General features: G+C 55.2%; 1 protein-coding gene across 1 annotated transcript in view; it reads right to left on the bottom strand.

Annotated features, from left to right (window-relative positions):
• CMIP (c-Maf inducing protein) overlaps nt 1-21425 on the bottom strand; it is a 236668-nt gene that overhangs the window by 71675 nt on the left and 143568 nt on the right. Inside the window, exons 2-3 of the mRNA XM_059904977.1 lie at nt 16956-17081; nt 5561-5611 (exon numbers count right to left, since the gene is read on the bottom strand). Of these exons, the coding sequence (XP_059760960.1) occupies nt 5561-5611; nt 16956-17081 (177 nt within the window). The remainder of the gene's footprint in view (nt 1-5560; nt 5612-16955; nt 17082-21425) is intronic.

The following is a 21425-nucleotide window of genomic DNA, read 5'->3' as shown; positions in this document are numbered from 1 at the left end:
GAGTCCAGGGGCCATGGCTGTGGGACTAGAAGTGGCTCTTCCCCGGAGAGTAAAGGCCTCGGACTACTGTGCCCAAGAGGGAGAGGGAGGAGGGTCCAGGAGGAAGGTCAGAGTTGAGGGTGACAGCATCCACTGGAGGGTCCCACCCTTCCCCTGCCCAGCTTCCCCTCAGGGGAGGGGCATCAGCTCAAGCGCCTTCTGTCCCTCTGACCCAGCTTCCCCCAGGAATCTCAGCACCAGCGGGGCCTCTCTCCCTGCATGGGACTGGTGGTGATGGTCCAGCCTTCCCAAGAGGGCGACCCGATGGGAGAGAGGAGCCAGGCTCCCAGCCCCACGCCCTGCACCTCCAGTTCCTCACCTATGCACCGGGGACCCTGGTTGGGGCTCAGCCCAGGGCCCGATGTGGAAGCTAGATTGTGACACCATTGGGAGCAGCCACCCTTGGCAATGGCCGTCCCCTCATCCATGAGACGGGGTAGCAAAGACCTTGCAGAACCGCTACTGCAGGCCTGGCGGTAGGAGCGCCCCACAGCCTGCGCCAGGCAGGGCCCTCCGAGGACAGACTGTCCACCCCCTCGGATCTTACAGACACGCCGCGGGGGCACTGCAGGGGCTGGGTGCCCACTCCCACCCGCTGGCTGCTCTGATAAGGGCGCATGGGATGAAGCTCCCACAGCCCTGGGAGGGCAGCCCTTCTTCACACTGACCCAGTGGGCGAGGTGTTAGTTAGCGATTTCCCCATTTCACAGAGGAGAAAACTGAGGCCCAAATAAACACACCCCACACCCAATGCACCCATAACACAGTCAGCCCCTCGCGCTCACACACACACACAGATCCCACGTTCTTCCCCACCCTCCTACTCTCTACAGAGGATGGGGTGACCACGTCGCTGTGGATGCCCCAGGGGCTTGGGAAACCCTGCCTGGGGACTCGGGGAGAGGGCGGCAGCGTGGCCGGGGCAGCAGGCCAGAGAGGATGCGAACCTGGGCCGGGATTTTCCCAAGGAAAACAGGCAGCTTCTGGTCTCACACAGTCTGCTCCCCGCCCCAGCGCTCGGTCGGCCCCCGGGGCTGTCGATGGTGACCCAGCTTCCCCCAGGGAGAAAATCATCTTGGTTTTCCAGACTTCTGTGCAAGGGCCGAGGAACCCCTCTCAGGAAGGGAGAAGGCCTTTTTCCGAGCTGGAGGCACCAGAAGCGGCGGCTACACAAAGCGGGCGCTTTTTGGTACCTGGCTTTTTCGGGGCTCCTTCGGGGGCACCTTATGCACGTGTCTCTTCCCAGCCAGGTACTCAGGGCCTGTGGTCCAGGCCCTTGTGCGCCCAGACGGGCCTGTCCCTCACAGCTGTGAGCACCTGGGCCTCTCGGCTTGAACCTAGAAACAGGCCAGCGTCCTCACAGCGTTATAAACACACACTGGACCCTCACGTCCTGCAGTGCACTCTGGCTCTGCCACACAAACCAGGCCTGTCCCCTTCTGGCCTCGTACACCCACACAGGCCTGTCCCTTCACAGCCTGACACACACGGGCAGGCCTGTCTCCACAGGACGTGGCTTCCAAGGTGCATCTGAGTCAGAAATGAGGCCTCATTAACTCAGTACAACTGTTTATGCCTCCCTCCCCCCAGGAATTGGCCTCAGGGGCCAAGCCACCCAAACCAAACAGGCCTGGCCTCCCCAGAGAGCCCTGAGGACAGCGTGCTCGGCCCCAGCGCGTCCTGGGAGGGGCTGGCGCTGCGGTCCCACCCCCTTCCTGTCGTCCTCCTCCGGGCCCCAGGCCTTCCCTGCACCTCTCTGACCGGTGCTGCCCAAGGGCGGGAGTCCGGGAGGAAGGGCAGAGATGCCCGGACAGAGGGAGAGGTAGGGAAAGGGGGTCCGGGGGCCAGGATGTTGTGGGTCAAACCCCTGTCCCCTCTGGGGGCCTTGGGACCTTGGGCAAGTGACTCCGATTCCCTCACATGCAAACGTCAACAACAGACCATTCAGTGAGCTGAGATGACGCTCAAAATACAGAGCCCAGCGCGGGGGGGGGGGGGGGGGGGGGGACACGCTCCCGACGCGCTGTGACGGCCTGCGGACGCACGGAGCTGAGCTGAGGCCACGAGAGCAACGGGACCCCCAGGATGGAGACGGGCATCACACAGGTGTGTTACTCAGACTCCGCCTTGTTCCACATCACAGCTTGAGGTAGATTCTAGAGCGGTGCTTGGCAAGGTTTTTTTCCATTATCATTCCCCTAAGGAGCCTTTTAAGATATCCGCCCCCGGCCCCCCACCAATTTGCCCTGATCCCTGTGAAACTAAATTCTAGACAATAAGATTTTGTTGAGTAGGTTGAACTAGGAAGGCCACACACCACTGGAATAACTTAAGGTTTTTTAAGCCCCAAAATACCAATTTCGACCCCCTTGGAGGCAATATCACACCTGTGGAGAATGCCCTGGAGGTGTCAGTATAACCGGGTAAAAACTCGATAAAGCAACAGGAACGCAGCATTTAAGAGCTAACATTCTTTACAAATAGAAAAAGTATTCTCTATGTGCACTGCAGCTACAACAGGGACGTATACGTTGGTACAGGAGAAAAAGTGATAAACGCAACATTTAGAAAATTTAAAAACTCAAGCTGAGGTTGTGGGATTTCTAAAGTCCTTAATTTTGATGTTCTATTGATTTTTTTTCTTCCCCCTTTTAGTTAAAGATAGAGAAAAGAAAAGGAAAGAAAAAGAAAAAAACCCAGATGGTTGGCGGTAAATACAGAGGAGAGAGTGGCTGTATCAGGCAGGAGAAGCAGGACACATCCCGAGTGGGCTGAAGAGGCCAAGCTCAGGATCAGGAACAGCTGGATCAAGCAGGAGAAAGGGCAGCTCCACGAATCTGTACTGAAATCCACTGTGTGACTATGGGCAAGTAACTAGACCTCTCTGAGCCTTGTCATTTGCTGAATGACAATGAACAGGAAAGCCCCTGGCCGTGCCTTGTATATTGTAGGTACTCAGTAACCACATACGGATCAATGAACACTTGCTAGAATCTATGCAGACCACAAGATGAGTCACCTATAGAACCAGGATTCGAATCTGGGTCTCCACTCATTTCACCAGCAGGCAGTACCTCAAAAACACCTTATGTTTCTTTGCCATTTTACAAGGAAGGAGAGCACACCTCCCTCCAACCTCAACAAAACCGAGTGGCAAAGAGCCACGGAAATGAAATCAGGTTGCTGATACTGAAATATCACTGCCACCTGGTGGCAGCATACCTAAATTATGGGGGGGGGGGGTTGTCCAAAGGGAAAAACTGCCAGCATCTTACACATGCCTAAGACACAAGCAAATATCGAAACAGTGAGACCAAAGGTCACCATCCATCACCTGGCAAAAGGGCCACTCACTGCTGAGCACTTGCTGATTCCTTGATATCCTGATCTCAGTTTCCTGGATGCTTGCTTTCTTTTCCTTTTAAAAATTCAACTGATTAGATTTAACAACCATAAACAAACCAAACACCCCCAAAATTGAGTGCAGATATCCAGGTCTTTATGAGAACTGCTAGAAGCCCAGGGATCCCCAGTTCTGTACTTGCTCAATCAACTGTCTGAACCCCACATGCAATCCTTGACGTCTGCATTTGTACATTTCAAGCTTGTCACTCTTAAATCATCCTTCTGGCTGTCACTGTCTCCCGAAATTTGGCTTTCTATGCCCACCACCTTAGTCATCCCTTGTAGCTGCATAATATTCACACATTTCACAAGCACTGCCTTTTAGGTGTTCCCAGAGATTCCAGAAAATGGTTGAAGAAAATGTGGACCAGGGCAAGGAGGAAAGCAGAGCTCTGTGGAATCCACTAAAGACCACCTCTTCCTTGACACTGATCTCGGCCACCTTTTCAAAGAGGCGTTTCCCCAACCTGTCCAGTAGGCGCTACGTCTCCAAGTACTTCCTGCCCCACCCTGAGCTAAGAAAAAGCAAAGCAATCACTTACTGAGGACTCACAAGGAAAACACACATGAAGAACAGAAGAGGGAAGTCTCTAAGTAACCACTGTCTCTGGCAGAGAAGTGGCCTCTTCCTGCAGGACCACCAATGCACCATGCCTCTATTCCTCCCTCCCTCTCGACTGCTCTGGCATTCACCTCCCAGGTGGCCCCTGGCAGGTCCTGATGTATGTCCTGCCTGCCCCGGGACACACCTGGCTGCAGAGAGCCAGGCCTTAGGGACGATGTCCCTGCAGAAATCAAGCTCTCAGCAGCACGTGCAGACTCCGAGCAGGCATGTGCCATTTGCCTGCTTAGCTGTCACCCGGGGCCTTCTGCCTGCGTCCAGAAACCCCCAGGAATGGCAAAGACCTGGGCCTGAACACTGCCCCAGGCCCTTACCAGCTATGGGAGTTGGGCTCCGGTCTGGCCTCGCCTTCCCTGTACAAAAAATGGGAGCAATGATAACAAGCTGCTTTACGAGGCTGCCGCAAGGGTGAAACAGGCGTGATGGGCCAGCCTCATGTTCCAGGCACATAGTAGGTGCTCAGTAAATGCTAGTCCTTTCCCTTTGCGGCCCCAACTTGGAGACTCGCGTTCAGCCTCTGAGATGGCCACACTGGCACAAAGGAGAGGACCTGCAGCTGTCGGGGAAAGGAGGGGAGTGGCCCTCTTTGGGACCAGGAATGTAATTTTCCGGGGTTGTATTTCTGCCCTCCGCCCAGCTGTGACGAGAGCCCCTCCAGAGGCACGAGAAGAATTCTAAGTGTCCCTTCGGTCATCCCAACATGGCACATGGTCTCAAACTCTGTCCAGGGCCAGCTGGTCGGCCCCCACCGCGCTCCAGACTACAGTAAAGATGACAGCTCAGGACAGGCACCGGTCATCCTAGCCATACCCTGCTGGCTCTGCGAGCCCGCAGGCCTGTCACGCCTTGTTCTAAACTAAAAGGTCAGAAGGCAGGAGAGACGGGGGGGGGGGGGGGGGGGGGGGGCAGGGTGCGAGGGTCCTGAGCCACGGAGCAGAACGTGGACTCCTCAGGGGGCTGGGAGGACCCTTCTAATAAATCTGGCCCCTGGGTCTTGAACGTGACCAGTCGGGAGCTAATTCACCGTGTGTATTAGAAGGCCGGGGACCATCCTATGCAGAGCTAGAACTGGGAAATTAGGCCAAAGGAAGTGAAGCCTCTGGAAATACGGTTGGGCTTCTGCATCTCTGATAAATTTACCTCTGCTGGCGCCTTCGGAAGTTACTTTCAACCCATCACCTTGAGCCCCTCAAGTGCTGCCTGCCCGAGCCCCTCAGATGAGCCCCTGTTCTGAGATCAAGCAGTTCTTTGATCTTTTCGGAAGCAGGCACCACACGATAAAGCTCCTGGGCAAAGTCAAGGGCCAAGCGGGCAGGAGCACAGTTTCACCATCGCAAGGGGGAAAGGTATCAACCATCCAAGAGGGAGGTGGGGGGCTTCCACACAGTGGAGCAAAGCTCCTGGGCTGAGCCTCCTAGAAGGCAGGAGACCTCTGCCCTCACGTCTCTGGGTGGCAGACCAGCTCCTCCAACAAGCAAGCGAGTCAGGACTTACCTTCCACTGCAGAGAATGGAACCACTGGTCTCGCAGGTAGCTGTTGGCAGCCTGCAACGAGAAGAACAAGACAGCAAGGTCAAGTCACTGGCTTGCAGCATTTCAGAGCATTTTACAGGCCAGCATGAGAGCCCCAGCCTGCTCTGTCCTGCAGGCTCTGCCCTGTGACCCTGCAGAGCCTTCTGAGGGATGCACCAAGCTGAACCCCTTGTGTGTAAAAAAAAACCAAACTGGAAGTGGTCACCTGGGGGACTTGTCTGAAATAGACTTTGCTGCCACTGGGCACTTATTCTGCTGGGTAGACACTGGTGGCTGGAAGAGCTTTAACTGTACACATATCTCAATTCATCCGGGATCAGAGAAGGGGCCAGGATGAGTGGGGAGGAGGCGTGTAGGGAGATGATGATGATAATGGAGCTGCCTGGGAGCTCGCCAAGCCCTGCTCCAGGCACCGGGCCTCTGTTATCCACGTAATCCGTCATCAGCCCTCACGACAGCCCTACGAGGTGGGCAACACTGCGTCTATTTCACAAAGGGAAAAACTGAGATCCCGAGCTCCCACGTCAACTGACCGCATTTAAACCCAGAGCCTGGCTTCCAAGCCTGCGGGTTTAACCACTGCACCTCCTGCCAACTGCAGAAAGCCGTGGTAGAGAGCACCCAGCCTTGAGCTCGGGCAGAACTACATCACAAAGCACCGTGCAGGGAGCCAGGCCTTCCCTGATCCACACCACACCACTTCAGAGGCTTCGGGCCGCTCAGCCTCACGCCGCTCTCAGCCCCGGTTCTAGCAGATTTGCTGACGGCAAAAGCAGTATTTATGGCACGTCTGACAGGCACCAGACGGAGCACCAAGCCCCACGCGTGGACCGGCGCATCCAGTCCTCGTACGTCAGTGCTGGGAAGCTGGCACTGTCGGCGTCGTTCTCCCCGTGGTACAGACGAGGAAACTGAGGCTCGGGAGGTTAAACTCTCCCACGGGCTCACAGGCAGCAGGAGTGGGGCACGGCCTGAACCCGGCGGTCTGACTCATGCTGAAACCACAGTGTGATGGCGTTTCGAGTTTGCTGCTGGCCACCCGCAAGGCAGAAATGCAGCGTCTGTTCCCTGCCTGACCCCGCAGCTCCCTGTTTCAAGTCGCCGAGACCCTGATGGGCAAGGGGCTCTGACAAGGCCAGAGCCTCGCCCCAAGCAGGAATGCCCATCTTCTTTTCCTGAGCCACACAGGTGTACACGTGCATGCACACGCACGCTTGCACGCACGCAAGCACGCACAGCGTGTGCAACTTGGGGTCACCCTCATTCAAGGAGATCCAGGTCTTGCAGATTACCTCCCCCGACTCCCGCCAAGTCATCGACGAAGCATCAGCAGCTCGCCCAGGGCAGAGTTTGGGCAAATCTCTGGGCCGGAACAAATGAACCAGTTCAGTGGCCTGTGCAGCCGGGAATCAGGCTCCCGTGGGCGAAGCTCGGAGACTCATTCCAAACCCTGAACAGATCCACTCCAGCACCTGGAGGCAAGGTGAGTTTGCCTTTCTGCCCCGAGTGGGGAGCAGGCTGGGGGACACCCTCCATGTGATGCAGGAACATCTGCAGCAGCTGAGTCTCCAGCAGAGCCGGGTTCAAGCCCCCGTTCTGCCATGGTCTAGCAGCGCGACCTGGAGCAAGTTCCCTGATGAGGCAGAGCCCGTGACACCTGACAGGGGCAGCAGAGGCTGAAGGGGAGTCCACCACGGGACCAGAAGCCCCCCCCCTCTGGAGGGTCCATGCCTGGGTCACCTCCTGTCAGTGCTGACCTAGCTGTGGTCTCATGACAATTCTTGTTCATGAGGGTGACAAAATACATCCCACACTCAGGAGTAGCGGTGCAAAGATACCAAATGACGAGATAATCCATGTAAAATGCTTACTCAGCGCAGCGCCCGGCATGTGCAAACACTACCAACAGCAGGGGTCCAGCAGTGGTGTGCTGATAAACGCGTAACAACAGGCCCTCCTGGATAAAAAGCCCCGATCGCAGCGTGTGTGGACGGACTTCCGTGAATGATGGCACTTGGCTGATTCCACGCTACCAGGGGCCGTCCCTGGCCCAGAGCTGAGAAGAGATGACCCCGATCGGCTCTTGGGAGCTGGTACAAGCCAGTATGAGCTGGCTGCAGCATGCTTCTGGTCCACAACCATTTCTCTGCTTTTTAACACACCGAGGTAGCCAGAGAGAGGGGAGGAGTGGTAGGTTGAATGAGGGGCCTCCAAAGACTGTCCATGTCCTAATACCCTGGGAATGTGTTACTTTAGGTGCAAAGGGACTTTGCAGATGTCATTAAGTTAAGAACCCCGAGATGGGGAGATTATTCTGGATTCTCTGGGTGAGCCAATGTCATCACAAGGGTCTATATAATAGAGAGGCAGGAGGTCAGAGAGTCAGAGAAGGAAGTAGAGGTTGGAATGATGTGGCCATGAGCCCAGGGATGCAGGCGGCCTCTAGAAGCTGGAAATGGCAAGGAAGTGGATTCTTCCCTAGAGTTTCAGAAGGAACCAGCCCTGTGCATACCTTGATTTTAGCCCAGTGGGACCCGTGTTGGATTCGGACCTTCACAATGGTCAGATAACAAATTTGTGTTGTTTTTGTGGTAATCTGCCATGGTAGCAGTAGGAAATGAATACAGGAGGTATGGCCAGGTTCATTTAGTGCTGACATGGATCACTGCATTGGTTCTGAGGGTCCACGGGGGGCCCAGACAGTCCCCACAAGGTGTCACTGGCCGGACTGAAAGACCGAGTGAAGACAAAAAGGAAGAGAGAGGAGAGAGCAGAGGAGAGGGAGGTGGAGAAGGAGCGGGGGAAGGAGACCCACGTTCTCCCTCTTCTGTGCCCACTGGCCAACCCACCATGCTGCCCTGCCAACACGAGTGACCCGTGTGTCACCCCTGTGTGACCATCACTGTATCCCCAGGGCCTGGGGCATGAGGTGCCCAAGAGAGACCTGCTGAAGGAATGAACAAATGAATGAACGAGAGGACTGTAAACTCCCTGAGGGCAGGGTCTCATTTCCAAATCCCTCACTCTGATTAGCATGGCCAGTACCATCAGGGCTGGTTGCACAAGAACGAATGAACACAAACAATGAAAGAAACAGGAGGGCAATGGTAATAAGTGGTGGATGGTGACTCCTTTCTCTGCCTCGGCAATCCAGTCCAACACAGACCAGTCTTCCCCACAACCAGGCCCAGCCTTTCCCATTCTGGGGCCTCTCCAGTGTGAGTCCTTGTAAAAGATCTTTTTTTTTGGGGGGGGGGGGGGGGGCATGCCATGCGGCTTGCAGGATCTCAGCTCCCTGACCAGGGATTGAACCCGGGCCACGGCAATGAAAGCCCAGAACCCTAACCTAGGCCTAGGCCAGCAGGGGACTAAAGATCTTTAAATGGGCCTCCTGGCCCCTCCCTTGGCCATGTGTGAGCAGGTGATCTGACTGGGCAATCAGAAGCTCCTGCCCGGGACTTCGGGTCTCGAGCAAGTGATGTCAAGATGGCGGGTGGGGGGGGGGGGTCACAATTCATCATGAGGCAAGGGCTGTGTCTTCCTTTAAAGATGGCTACTGGGCTGGGACACGGTCCCCCCACCGGCCTCAGCTCCAGTCTACTTTCTAAGCCTGCTCTCCAGGCTCCCGCCATCCTTCTAGTATATTTCCCTTCCTGCTTGCCACAGCCTGAGCCCATCTCTGCTGCGTGCGTCTTAGAGTCCTGATGGATCTCCACGGCCCCACCGGATCCGTTTTTCCCTGCAGCTGTCTCTCCAGAAGGAGCCAGCCAGCTCCCAGAGCCACAGCTTCTCCCAGTTACACTGTGAGCCCTCCTGGCCAGGTCCCAGGGCTCACACACCAGATGCTTCTGGCCCTGCCCAGACCTCAGTCAATGTGCCCAGCTCGCTGCTGAGCAGGGACGGCTCCAGAGATTTCCTCTCCTGCCCCGTGTCCGGTCCAGCCTTGTCCTGGTCTCACTTGGGTCTGTGTGTCCCGCCTTTCACAGCCGTCTCACTGTCTGGAGGGGAGGAGGATTTCTTCAAGGACATCAACCACCATCTCACCTGCCCTTTGTCATCTCCCCTCTCAGCCTAACCTTTCAGGCAGGACAACCTGAGTTTTCCAAGTCTTTGCTCATGTGGGAGAGTATGTGCAAACTCCCATCTCACAGATGAGGAAATCGAGTCTCAGAGCAGGTGGAGGGCCCTGCGGCCCACGCAAGAGTCCGACCCAGCCCTGCCCTGACCACACCATCGCCCCCATGTCCACCGTTCTTCGAGGGCACCCGCCCACTTTTCTCTGCTTTTGAAACCCCTTGCCCTCCCTGAGGCCCTGGCCAGGCCCACCATCCCTCCCCTGCTTCCCAGCTCTTAGAGCCCTTACCCTCCCCACGGCCCCTGCCGGTTATCTGTCCTGCCCACAGGATTAGGTAAGGAGGCAGGATCCAGTGGGATTAACTGCTGCCTCCGCAGTGAGCCTGGTGTTAAAAAGTCCGCTGAGTGAATTAATTTCAGGCAAGGCAAAGCACAAGAAGCCTGCCGGGGAAGGGTGACGCCACCCAGCTTCCCGAGTCACCTTCCCTGGGAGGCAGAGACACCCAATGTCTCCCGTCCACCCGCGGGCTCATTCCTTCCACCTCCACTGGGAGGGGAGGCGGCCACAGTCCCCTCTCCCGCTGCAGGCTCGCTGCACTTTGGAGGAAGACAGAGGCCTTGGCCGCGTTCGTCCACTGTAACAAATGGCTCTTTGATTCAGCGGCTCAAAGGGATTTCAAGGATCACCCAGTCCAGGGCTACTCGGTCTTTTGGGGGTTTATGGGAACCTGAAACCCTTTGAGAGCCTGAAACAAGCTGTGGACTCGCACCCAAGTAACGTACACGTGTGTACAACCCCTCCCCCCGCCAACACACACACACAATTGTGCAAGCAGTTTCAGAACACACCACGGACCACAGGGTAAGGACCTGACTCTGACCCAACCTTTTCCTCTCCAGCCTTGTTTCTGATGAGGAAACCAAGACCCAGACTTGCTGTGGTCTCATCCGTGTCCTCCCCCAACGTCTCCAGCTCTCCTTCGGGCACGCAGTAGGAATGCACAGCCATGGGACTTGTGTCACTTCCGGTGGAAGCCTTGACGAGCCAGTGCACGACTGAGTAGGTCCCTTCCTCCTGCCCTGCTGACCAGAAACACTGCAGATGGAGCGTGCTCCCAGCAGACCCATGATGGACACGCAGCAGAAGCGAGAAATAATCCTTTGCTGTTTGAAGCCACTTAGAATTCGGGGCTTCTTGTCACTGCAGCATAACCTAGCATAACCTGGCTTGCTTTGTTTTAGTCTGGCTTTCACACAGTGTGTACAACCCACGAGGAATGCTCTCCCTTCACCCCCTCCCTCAATGCCTGCTGAACTGTTTACCTTTCGGGTCTCACCTGAAATGTCAATTCTCTGGAATGCCTGTCTGAGTGGTGCCTTCCCCCTCGCCACCCTTGACCACATCAGGTGATGACGCCTCATTAAACAGATCACACTGCCCTGTAATCGCTTGTCTCACTGTTCTTCTTCCTTTCCAGCCTGTGGGCCCTGTGAGGTCGGGACCATGTCTCACTTATTCAACACTGTGTCCATAAAACTCAGATAAATGTTTGTTAAATGAAAGTTTGGTTGACTTGTTGAATGAATGAATGATTGGATGGATACATGGATAAACGGATAGGTGGATGGACAGATGAATGGGTGGACTGATGGACAGATGGGTGAACAGACGGATGGATGAATGGATGGGTGGGTGAATAGACGGCTGGCTGGCTGAAGCATCAGTATACCCATTCTGTTCACTGAAGAACATTTCACGTGCAGTAAACATCAAAAGAACTGTCCAGCCTTGATACCCTCTCTTCCCCATGTCATATTTGACTAGGGCTCTAGAAATAATCACGGCAGTCTTTTCCTGAAAACCTACTGTGCACCAGGCATGGTGTTTAAGGATTTTTACGTGTAATATCGCTGATCCTCACAGCACCCAAGGAGACAGGTATTACGGGTCCGGTTTCCAGATAAATCGCAGGCCCAGAGAGGCTATCCTGCTGCCCAAGGTTACACAGGTAGAGAGAGCATGGTAGAGCCAGGCTGGGCCTCTGGTCGGTCTGAGCCCACAGCCTGCTCTCTCTGCAGCTGGGCTCCCAGGACCTGGGCTGGGGAATCTGAAAGCACCGCGCTGATGAACGGGAAGGCTCCAGTCACCAGGAGGCCCCACCCCGCAAACAAGAGGGTAGACCAGAAGTTTCCTCCAGAAGAGGGGGGGCGACTGGTGGTGTGGCCACTGCATCCTCACAGCTGCGTCCCCTCTCGATGACGGAACCAGAGAGGATGCGACAAGAGTGGGTTCTCCGGCTCCTTCCTTTGGCTTGTCTGGTTTCGAAGAAGGATAGGGGCTGCCGAGGGACGTCCGGAATCCCAGCACAGGCATCTCTAAGTGCCTTCCAGGGGAATGGAGAGCGGACTGGGTTGTGCCCGGCATGGGGGACAGAGTGAGTTTCTGCCGAGTCACCACACTGACGTGTGAAGGGCTGAGCCTGGATGACCCGGCCCCACGGGACACAGGGCCCAGCTCCGAGTCCTGAGGGTCACTCGGCGGAGCCTGGATCCAGGCCTGGGAAAGACCCCTGGAAGCAGGCAGGCCTGCTCGGGCAGGCGCCGACCTCTCCTAGTGATAAATCTTTCGAATACTGAAAGGGCCTCGTTCCAGGCAAATTCTGCCTAATTTCCTCTTCGAAAGTTGCCAAGTTCTCTCTCATTGTTGTATTGTCTCGAGAGGTGAGAAAAACAGCCAAGGGTGCACCGTGGGTGGGTGAGCGTTCCCAGGTTCGCCTTCCCCGGCCCAACTTCTTAGGGAAAAAACAGCACGTGCTTTTCAGGCCGGAAAGGTCTTTCTCTCTGGCTTCCAGTAAGAAGGGCACCCGCCCTGTCCCTGCCCCTGCTGCCAGCGTTTGGGGTCAACAGTTGTCTGGCCTCCTGAGGGGCTTTCGGGAATGTCAATGAGAAGAGCGGGTCTTGGAAACCGTTCCAGAAAGCAGCAGCAGCAGCAGAAGCTCTCGGGAAAGGGGAGGGGCGGGCAGGTCCCCTTGCTCTTGTCCCGCCCAAAAGCTTGTTTTCTGAACAGTGGCCTCTGTCCACTTCTCATCAATGGGTGGAAACCCATCTGGGAGGCAGAACTCCCCGGAAGATGATCTGCCGCCACCCGGTTCTTTAATCCCCGCTCCCTGACCCCGCAGGCCTGCAACGAGCGCCCTGAAGGATGCTTTCACGGCACTGTTTATGTTCTCGTGGGGTTACTCCTCACAGTGAAATGCCAGCCGAAAGGGCATTAAGGGAAGAAAGAAGATAAAAAGGTCCTTTCTGCACCCGGGAATTCTAATAACAGGGCATTAGGGAGCTCACACTGAAATACCACAAAGCATCCAGAAACACACCAACTGGACCCAGGCTGGAAGAAGGCTGGCGCCTTCGCCTGGTGACTCGACCTGCTGGCGTGTTGCTCGGTGTCTCTGAGCAGAGTGGGGGAGGCACATCCGCCTGAGAGCGTTTCTTAACCTTCCTTGAACTCAGATGGGTCAGTTCCCAGGGGTCTGACTGAGGCACCGACTCAAATTCTCATAAAGCAGCTATGTAAGGACATTGTGGGTAGAGGGGCAGGGAGAGGAGAGGGAGGAAGGGAGAGAGGAGGAGGGCGTTGAGTCCAGACACACAGAGAGAAGGGCTCAGGTGGAGAGAGAGGCCTGGAGAAAGACACCGGAGGAAAAGAAACTGCAAGAGAAGCACAGAGTGTGGTATATCAAGAGATAGAGATGGGGAGGGGAGGGGAGAGATGGAGAAAGAAGTGTCAAAGAGAGACAGAGGGAAACAGACATACATGGATACGGAGAACCTGAACGAGACAGAGAGACCGGGCACGCTAGGGCAAGGACCCCTGTGACCCCCAGACATCACCCCTACGTAGAGAACGGCTGTGCCACGCGCAGCAGGATGGAACCCTACTCAGGGACGCAGGAATGCTGGAATCCTACGGCCCCCCCACCCTCTGCAACCTGAGGCTATTTCCCATGGCGGGAGCGGTGCACGGAGCATGGGGTCAAAATGAAAAGTTCTGGGGCCATATCCTTTGTGTGATGATGGACACGTTCTCCATCTGCACAACAGCAGTCACGGGCCACACGTGGGTCCTGGGCACTCGGAACACGGCTAGGGGACTGAGAAACTGCCTTCTTGATTTATTAACTTAAATTTAAGTGCAAACAACCCTGGGTGGCCGGTGGCTGATGCAGGGACAGCACGGTTCATGGCATCTGCACCCTCTGCTGACCAGGAGCACCCAGAGGAAGTGTGGCCTTGCCCCCCGAGCACACCTGGCTGCTTCTCGGTCCTCCCCCTCCCGCCCCCCACGGGAGCAGGGAAGACTGCTCTGCCACGCCACTGCGCTGGCTCCTGTCACGTGACTCGGGACCAAGCCAAAGCAGAGGATCCCGCCGACCGTCCCAAGAGCGTGGGAGGGACGCCCTGCCTGCCACCTCCGGGCACCACCCTGGGCCCCACGTGACCCCTACCCCGGGCTGCCCCATAACCATATGGACCTCCCAGCCTGGAGCCCATCTCCAAGATGACTCGAACCTGCTTACATAACCAGACGGCCACACGCCACCCATGAATCACAGGCGGGAGAGGAGGAGGGTGACGACAAGAAGGAAGGAAGGTAGAAGCGATGGAAATGGCAGCGAGGGAGAGACCAAGGCGGCAGGGGCAGGGCTGCACCCACCTGGGCCTCCCCGGGTGACGGGCGGGCGGAGGCTGCGTGTGCTTCCCGCCCTGGCTCTGAGTCCCGCTCTGGCTCCCGCAGGCCTCCTCCTCCTCCTCCTCCTCCTCCTCCTCCAGCCTCCGGCGCCCGGGCTGTGCCGGCTGCGCCGTCCACTGGAGCAGGGGGCAGCGAGACGGGGGTGCGGAGCAGCCGCAGGCCCGCCCGCCCACCGTCAACACGTCAGGGGGAGCTCTGACGTGAGGCCACCGCGGGACACAGCCCCAGCCGGGCGAGTCATCACAGCCGGCCCACGGCCACCGCCGGGATTAAAGGGACGTTCTGGCGCTGCCCGGTGACCTGCATCCTCCTAGCCGCACTGCCCCCTGTCCCCGGGGCAAGTGATGCTCAGGTCCTCCCTGGGGGCAGGCTGTCCTTCCAGCCCCCAAAGCAATGAGGCCGCCCAGCTGCCTCCACCAGGGGAGCGGCCATCACAGCCAGGGGGCTGGGGGCTCGGGGCCCCCCCTCCTGCAGCTGGGCTATCTCAAGGTTTCCCTCCGTCCTGCCTGCCCGTGGCACTCACGGATCCAGCACCCTCTGCCCTGCAAACAGACAGATCCCTCTATCGTGCCGCCACCTCTTAGGAGTTTTCGGTGACTCCCCACTGCCCTCAGAATAACACTGTGGCTTCTCCACTCAGCTAACAAGACCTGTATGATCTGGCTGCGACCCAACAACTCTGGACGCATGGGCAAGGCCCTGCATCTGCCTCCCCCTCTTCTCCACGGCAGCGAATGCCCCCTCCGCCACGTTCATGCTTTATACCCCCTTTTCCCTCTGCCCGGAGTGTGCGCCCCCCATCCTGGCGCACTCCTACTCATCCCTCTACACCCAGCTCTAATATCACCATCCCGGGGGGAGCCTTCCTTGGAACCCCTAGGCCCAGTGAGTCACTCCCTGCTCTGGGCTCCCAGTCCTCGGGGACAGGCCTCTATTTCAGCTGCTACCTCTGCAGTCATTTGTTTATGGCTCTATCTCCCCGGGGGGGCCCAGGAGCTCTTCGAGGATGGGGCCGAGGGGCTGACTCACCTCCCCGCCCCCAGCCCTAGCACACGGGACGGCAGGCTCAGTGCTCCGTGATTCTAACTGTAGAGAGTGAGAGATTTAAGAAGAAAACAGACAGGCAGGTGTGGCTCCGGTGTCTTCCGAGAGACATCAGTGAATGATGGGGTTTTCCTAAAGGATGTTTAGCTGTTACACGCAGCTTCTGGGGCTCGGCATTCCTCAGAGGCCAAACTGTGTGCCTCTTGGCTCCAATGTTGCTAAACAATCCAGTGGCCACTTTTCAAACAAGTTTTAGGGAGCACCTCTTTGGGCTCAAAGCAGGTCTCCCCAGACTGACAGAGTTAGAAAACATTCCTAGAAGAAAGCCCAAGGCAGACCATCCTCCCAATGATAAGAGAGTACGTTCTCTCGGGACGAGGAGTCTCTGACTTGGGGTCCCTGTTGGAAACTGGGATGGCACTCCCTGAAATGATACAGAACATGTCACATGTATGTACTGCAGCAGCCGTGTTATTATTTCTGCCGCAATTTCTTTCTTGGTGGACCCACCTCTCCCCGCACTGAGGTCCTGGTAGGGCTATCAGAGTACACAGCTGCCAGTGTAAAGGTGAGCGTGTAACCCAGGGCAGGGCATCCCCTGGGGTGAATTGGACGATAGCACAGCCAATCAGAATCTTCCATGAGATTTTATAGAAAGATACTGAAAGGAAAATGCGTTCACATTTTTTAAGAATTACAAGCTCCAAGAATGTCGTTTGAGGCTGCCAGAAGTCCATCTTTCCCACCACATGGAGAGCCTCTGCCTGATAATGAAGCAGCACACAGAAGCAAAGCCAGGAGATAGAGAGAGAGACTGAATAGTAATGATAGCATTTGACTCCTGGGTCCAGCTATGCCTGAAGTCCTCTCTTAGACTTCCAGTTACTTTGATACAGTTACAGCATCAAATTCTTTTTTTGCTTCAGGTCATTTGAATAATGTTTGCATCATATCCAACCAACGGCCTTGATCAATACACACAAAATGCACCCTTTTCCAAGGAGATGGCTCATATTTCCATCAGAGTCTCAAAAGACTGAGATCAATGAGAAGTAAGAAACCTCCTCACTCGAAGTACAGCAAAAGGTAGCATCTGTTGCTTACTTGCTTTTTACAGCCTTTTAAAGCCTGTGTCTGTGTGTCTCAGTTTCCTCATCTGTAAAATGGAGATCAGAAAACCTCAGTTTCCTCATCTGTAAAGTGAAGATCAGAAAACCTATTTTTTGGCTTTGTTAAGAGCAATAAAAACACAACATGGAAAGCTCCTAGATGGTGGCAGGTATGCAGGAGGAGCTCAATCTGCATGCACTCCTTCGTCTCCCACAGTGAGCCCCAATTTACACCTTTCTTGTACTTGGAGGAAAACATATCCTAAGTTAAACAACCTTTCCTCTTAATAGTTGGCTGTCTCCCTCCGAGGGATAAGAGGAGGGCAAGTGAGTGGGGATGGAGCAGAAACTGCTTGTTCACGTTTATTTATCCTACCTGCAGTAGGACAGTTCCCCCAGGAATTGTAAGCTGTAAACAGTACTTCGGGGCATTCTCCCAGGACAGCAGCTGAACGTCTTCAATGGCGCTGTAGGAGACTGAGTTTTCCATGTACCCAGTTGGCTGCAACAAAAAAAGAAAAAGCGAAGACACACATTGGTTACACGATCGGGCACAATATCTGCACTGGAAAACATCCTCACTCTAGCAACAAGCAAACTGAGCTGGTACAGACACTTGGCAACTCTGGGGACCAAAGGACTCCATCTTTCCTAGCTGGCAGCATCCAGCTGGAGGAGAGGGGCCATGGTGGACACCCGCCCACATGTTGGGACGTGCAGAGTTGGGACCAGACTGGGGGCACTTTGAGGGCAAGGCCTGTGCCTTGTTCCTCTGGGCTTCTGCGGGGCCCAGCACAGCTGGAGCCTGGACCTCTCCATCCCTCACCATGTCCAAGCCACCACCCTCTCCTGCCCAGAAAGCAGTCATACCCCCCCCCCCCCGCCACTGGACTCCCTGCCTCATTTCCCCCTACAGATTTGCGTTCTCCACTCGGCACTCGGGGCCGTGTTCCAAGTCGGCAAACTCGATCCCTCTGCTTCCCTGTTCAGCATCCTTCAGTGGCTCCCAGTGGCCCAACCACATACGCCACACTCCCTTCCACTGCCGACGGGCCCCGCAGGAATGGTCGTGCATCCCCCTCCAGCCCCACCCCCTTCTTCTCTCTCCCTTTCCGAGCACCCACACACAGACCCAGGCCTGCTGACAGCACGGCAAACTCAGCCCGCTCCTTGTCCCCGAAAGGCTGTGGTCCCCCCGACCCAACCCTGGCATCTCCTCTTCTACTCTCCAGACCCCATGACCCACCTGGTCGCATCCCTCCCTGTGCCCTACGTGCTTACCACGCCCGTTTTTTTTTTTTTTTTTTTTTTTGATGTGGACCATTTTTAAAGTCTTTATTGAATTTGTTACAATATTGCTTCGGTTTTATGTTTTGGTTTTTTGGCCGCGAGGCGAGGCAAGTGGGATCTTAGCTCCCCGATCAGGGATCGAACCCGAGCCCCCTGCAGTGGAAGCACGGGGCCTTAACCACTGGACCACCAGGGAAGTCTCGACCATACCCGTTTTAATTACTGTGGGCCTATGTGCTATCTGTTTGCTGTCTGCCTCCTTAGCCAGGCTGCAGCTCCGTGAGGTCGGGCCAGTGTCTGTCTCGGCCCCTGCCCTCTCTCCCCAGCGCCTGGCTCGTGGCAAGGGCTCCATCATTTGTGCTGAAAGGGAGAATGATAAGGGCTACCATCGGTCAATGCTGGGGTAAGGGTGGGGCAAGAGAAATTCACAGCCACTCACGGCTGAGTGAGTTCCGCTGTCACGGCGAGAAGGCGCTAGGCACCAGGGGGATGCGCTGGCCACCGGGAACCAGCAGTGTCCTTGTCACTCTGGCCCCAGGAAGCCAGACTTCAACAGAATCAGAGGTGAGTGCAACACAGCTGAGAAGAATAACAGCTAACATCTCCTACGCTCCGACAAAGGCCGAGCACTCCCCAAGCACATGGCAAGTGCTATCTCCTTCAATCCTCACAACGGGCCCAAGAGCCATCCCCACTGCACAGATGAGGAAGCTGACACTCAGCAGGTCATGTGACCTGCCCAAAGTCACCCAGCTGGGAAGGGGCGTGGCCAAGCTTGAACTCAGCTGCTGACTCAGGGATCTCTGCCCGGACCACTAAGCTGGGATACAAGCAATTTAAAATCTGTGGCCCAACAGGTGAATTTTACCCTGAGGATTTAGGACCTCCACGAGGTTTTTTATTTTCAATTTCTGTCTGCCAAAGCTGAGGTACGGTGGTAGTGGCGGTGGAGGAGAAAAGGTTGAGGGCTTAAGCTGCCTCAAATCTCCCTGATACGATCAGTTACTATGCTCAGGAAGTAAGAGTACGTTGACCAATCGATTTGTTCATTCATTCATTCACTCATTCATTCATCTGACAGATATTTATTGAGCACCGGTTACGTTCCAGGCCCCGTGCTGGCTGCTGGGGATACAGCAGTGAACAAGACAGAAGCGCAGCGGGGCTAAGAGACAACAAACAAACAAAATATCCAAATAAGTAAACTACTGGAGAGTGGCCAAGTGCCGCACCAAAAATCAAGATAGGGTGTGGTGACAGGTGGCAGAGAGCTGGAGCGCCGTGGAGAGACGGAGGGGACGTGCGTCGCAGGCCCATGGCCTGTGCAAAGGCCCAGGGGTGGGAACAAGCTGGGAGTGCTCAGGGAGGAGCAAAGGCCAAAGGGAGGGAGGGCGGGTAAGAACGGTCTTGAAGAGATGGGCAGGCCATCCCTGGAGGGGCTGGAAGGCCCAGTGGCATTCCGGGGATCGCTGCCCATGGGGTGGGCGTAGCATCACTGCGACTGCGGCATGGAGACAGCTGGCGGAAGCAGGGAACAGCCTAGAGGCTCCTGCCTGGGTCCAGATGAGCCAAGAGGCTGCTCACCCCCAGGCAGGGCGGGGATGAGGCAGCCAAGTCCATCTAGCCCTTCTCACCAGGGCATGCGCCACCCCTCGGCACCAACCCAGGCAGCCTCTGGGTCCCACCAAGGTGGCTTATCGGTGTATCCCACAGGCAGACACGTGGGCTCCCCTTGGCCCTTCTGCCCTATTCCACACCCCCTGCGCTGGCACGTTCTCAACATTCTGCAGTAAATGACTCAGCCTCAACAGCACGTCTTGTCCTGAGAACACCAGCGACACCAGAGGCCTGGCGTATTGGTGACTATTCTTGTGTTTCTTGCTGACTGTCTCCCCTGCTGGTGTTTCAGCACCACGAGAGCGAGAATTTTTACCTGCTCCGTTCCTTGTGCCTAATCCGTGCCTGACATTTAGGAGGTGATTGGTATTTCCTTAACAAATGAAGGAATATTTTCCTAAATAAAAAAATGTCCGTCCGTGTTATTACTTACAATCACACGCATAACATACTTGGGAAGAGGCTTGGGTTACTAGTTTCAAATATTAAATTAAAAATAAATTAAGAAGTTAAAAAAACTCTCCTTCAGGAAGCAATGGCACCTGGATGCCCAGATGTGCTGAAGAGCTTTCCTTGGTGGCCCACGGCCATCTCTCTCCCTTTTCTAGGTCTGGCTGGGTCCCAAACCCCAGGTCACTGACCCCTTGATGCACAGAGAAGCCAGAGAACACGTACTAGGACGCAGCCACTAGGGCATCTAGAAAATCTCTGGATCACACCAAACGACAGAGATACAGAAACCCATTCCAAAACTCCCACAACGGTATAGAGCGTGACCACAATGGGGTGGATTTGATTACCCAAACCGAGCAAATGGCCAGCCTCGTTCCTTTAGAATTGCACCTTGGGCACATGAGCAGAAAGCCTGGAGGCTTCTATTTCCCACCACAGCCTCCTGGAGACCAAGACACGGCAAGGCCCTCTCCCGCCCAGTGCCCACCAAGCCCGTGGGAACACGTTCCAGATGACCACAGCATGTGGGACGTAACATGATGGAGGGCCAGCTAACCACCTGTGCCTGCCTTTTTCACGACCCCGCTGTAGCTGTCTCAGGGTGGCCTTGACTAAAAGTTTCAGCACGGGCATTTTGGGGAAACGGGTATAAATAAATACATACTGTTTTTTAAAAGCAGATGCATTGCTGTTTGAAGCAGTACTGGCTAAAAGCAAAATTTGGAGAATCAATGAGACCTGTGTTTGAGCCACTTACTGTGTGTCTTTACGTAAGTTATTGCACCTCTCTGAGCCCATTTCCTCCAATGGTAAAATGAGAATTTAAGAGAGTATTAGGAGCCTTAAAGGGAATCCAATTTGTTAAGGGCTTAGCACAGCATCTGGAACATACTGAAAAACTCAATAAAATGAACTATTGTGAGAAACACTAACCTTTCTGTCTCTGGGATCTTCCTCTTCTAAAGCCATAATTCTAGTCTAACCATGAGAAAAACATCAGACAAACCCCAGTTGAGGGACAGTCCTCAAAATACCTGACCAGTACTCATCAAAAACAAGGAAAGTCTGAGCATCTGTCCCCGCCAAGTCTACGGAGACATGATGACTAAATGTACTGTGAGCCCATGTGAGATCCTGGGACAGAAAAAGGACATTAGGGAAAAACTAAGGAAATCAAATATAGTGTGGACTTCAATAAGAGCATATCAATATGGGTTCATTCGCTGTGACAAATGTCTCATGCTATTGTAAGATATTAACAATTGGGGAAAGGGGACGTGGGGTATATGGGAACTCTCTGTACCGTCTTTGCAACTTTTCTTTGCATCTCAAACTGTTCTGACATAAAATGCTTATTAAGAAAAATTAACTGCTGCTGCTACCAATATTGTTGATCCTATTATCATCATCATGGACAGAGCCTGGAGGGGGTGTCCCTGAGGCTTGCAAGGGTAACGGGGCAGATCGGGATTGGAAGCCCCCCCCC

The sequence above is a fragment of the Balaenoptera ricei genome, chromosome 19 (genome assembly GCF_028023285.1).
Source record: "Balaenoptera ricei isolate mBalRic1 chromosome 19, mBalRic1.hap2, whole genome shotgun sequence".
Taxonomy (NCBI): domain Eukaryota; kingdom Metazoa; phylum Chordata; class Mammalia; order Artiodactyla; family Balaenopteridae; genus Balaenoptera; species Balaenoptera ricei.
This window is presented reverse-complemented; position numbering and strand designations above follow the sequence as displayed.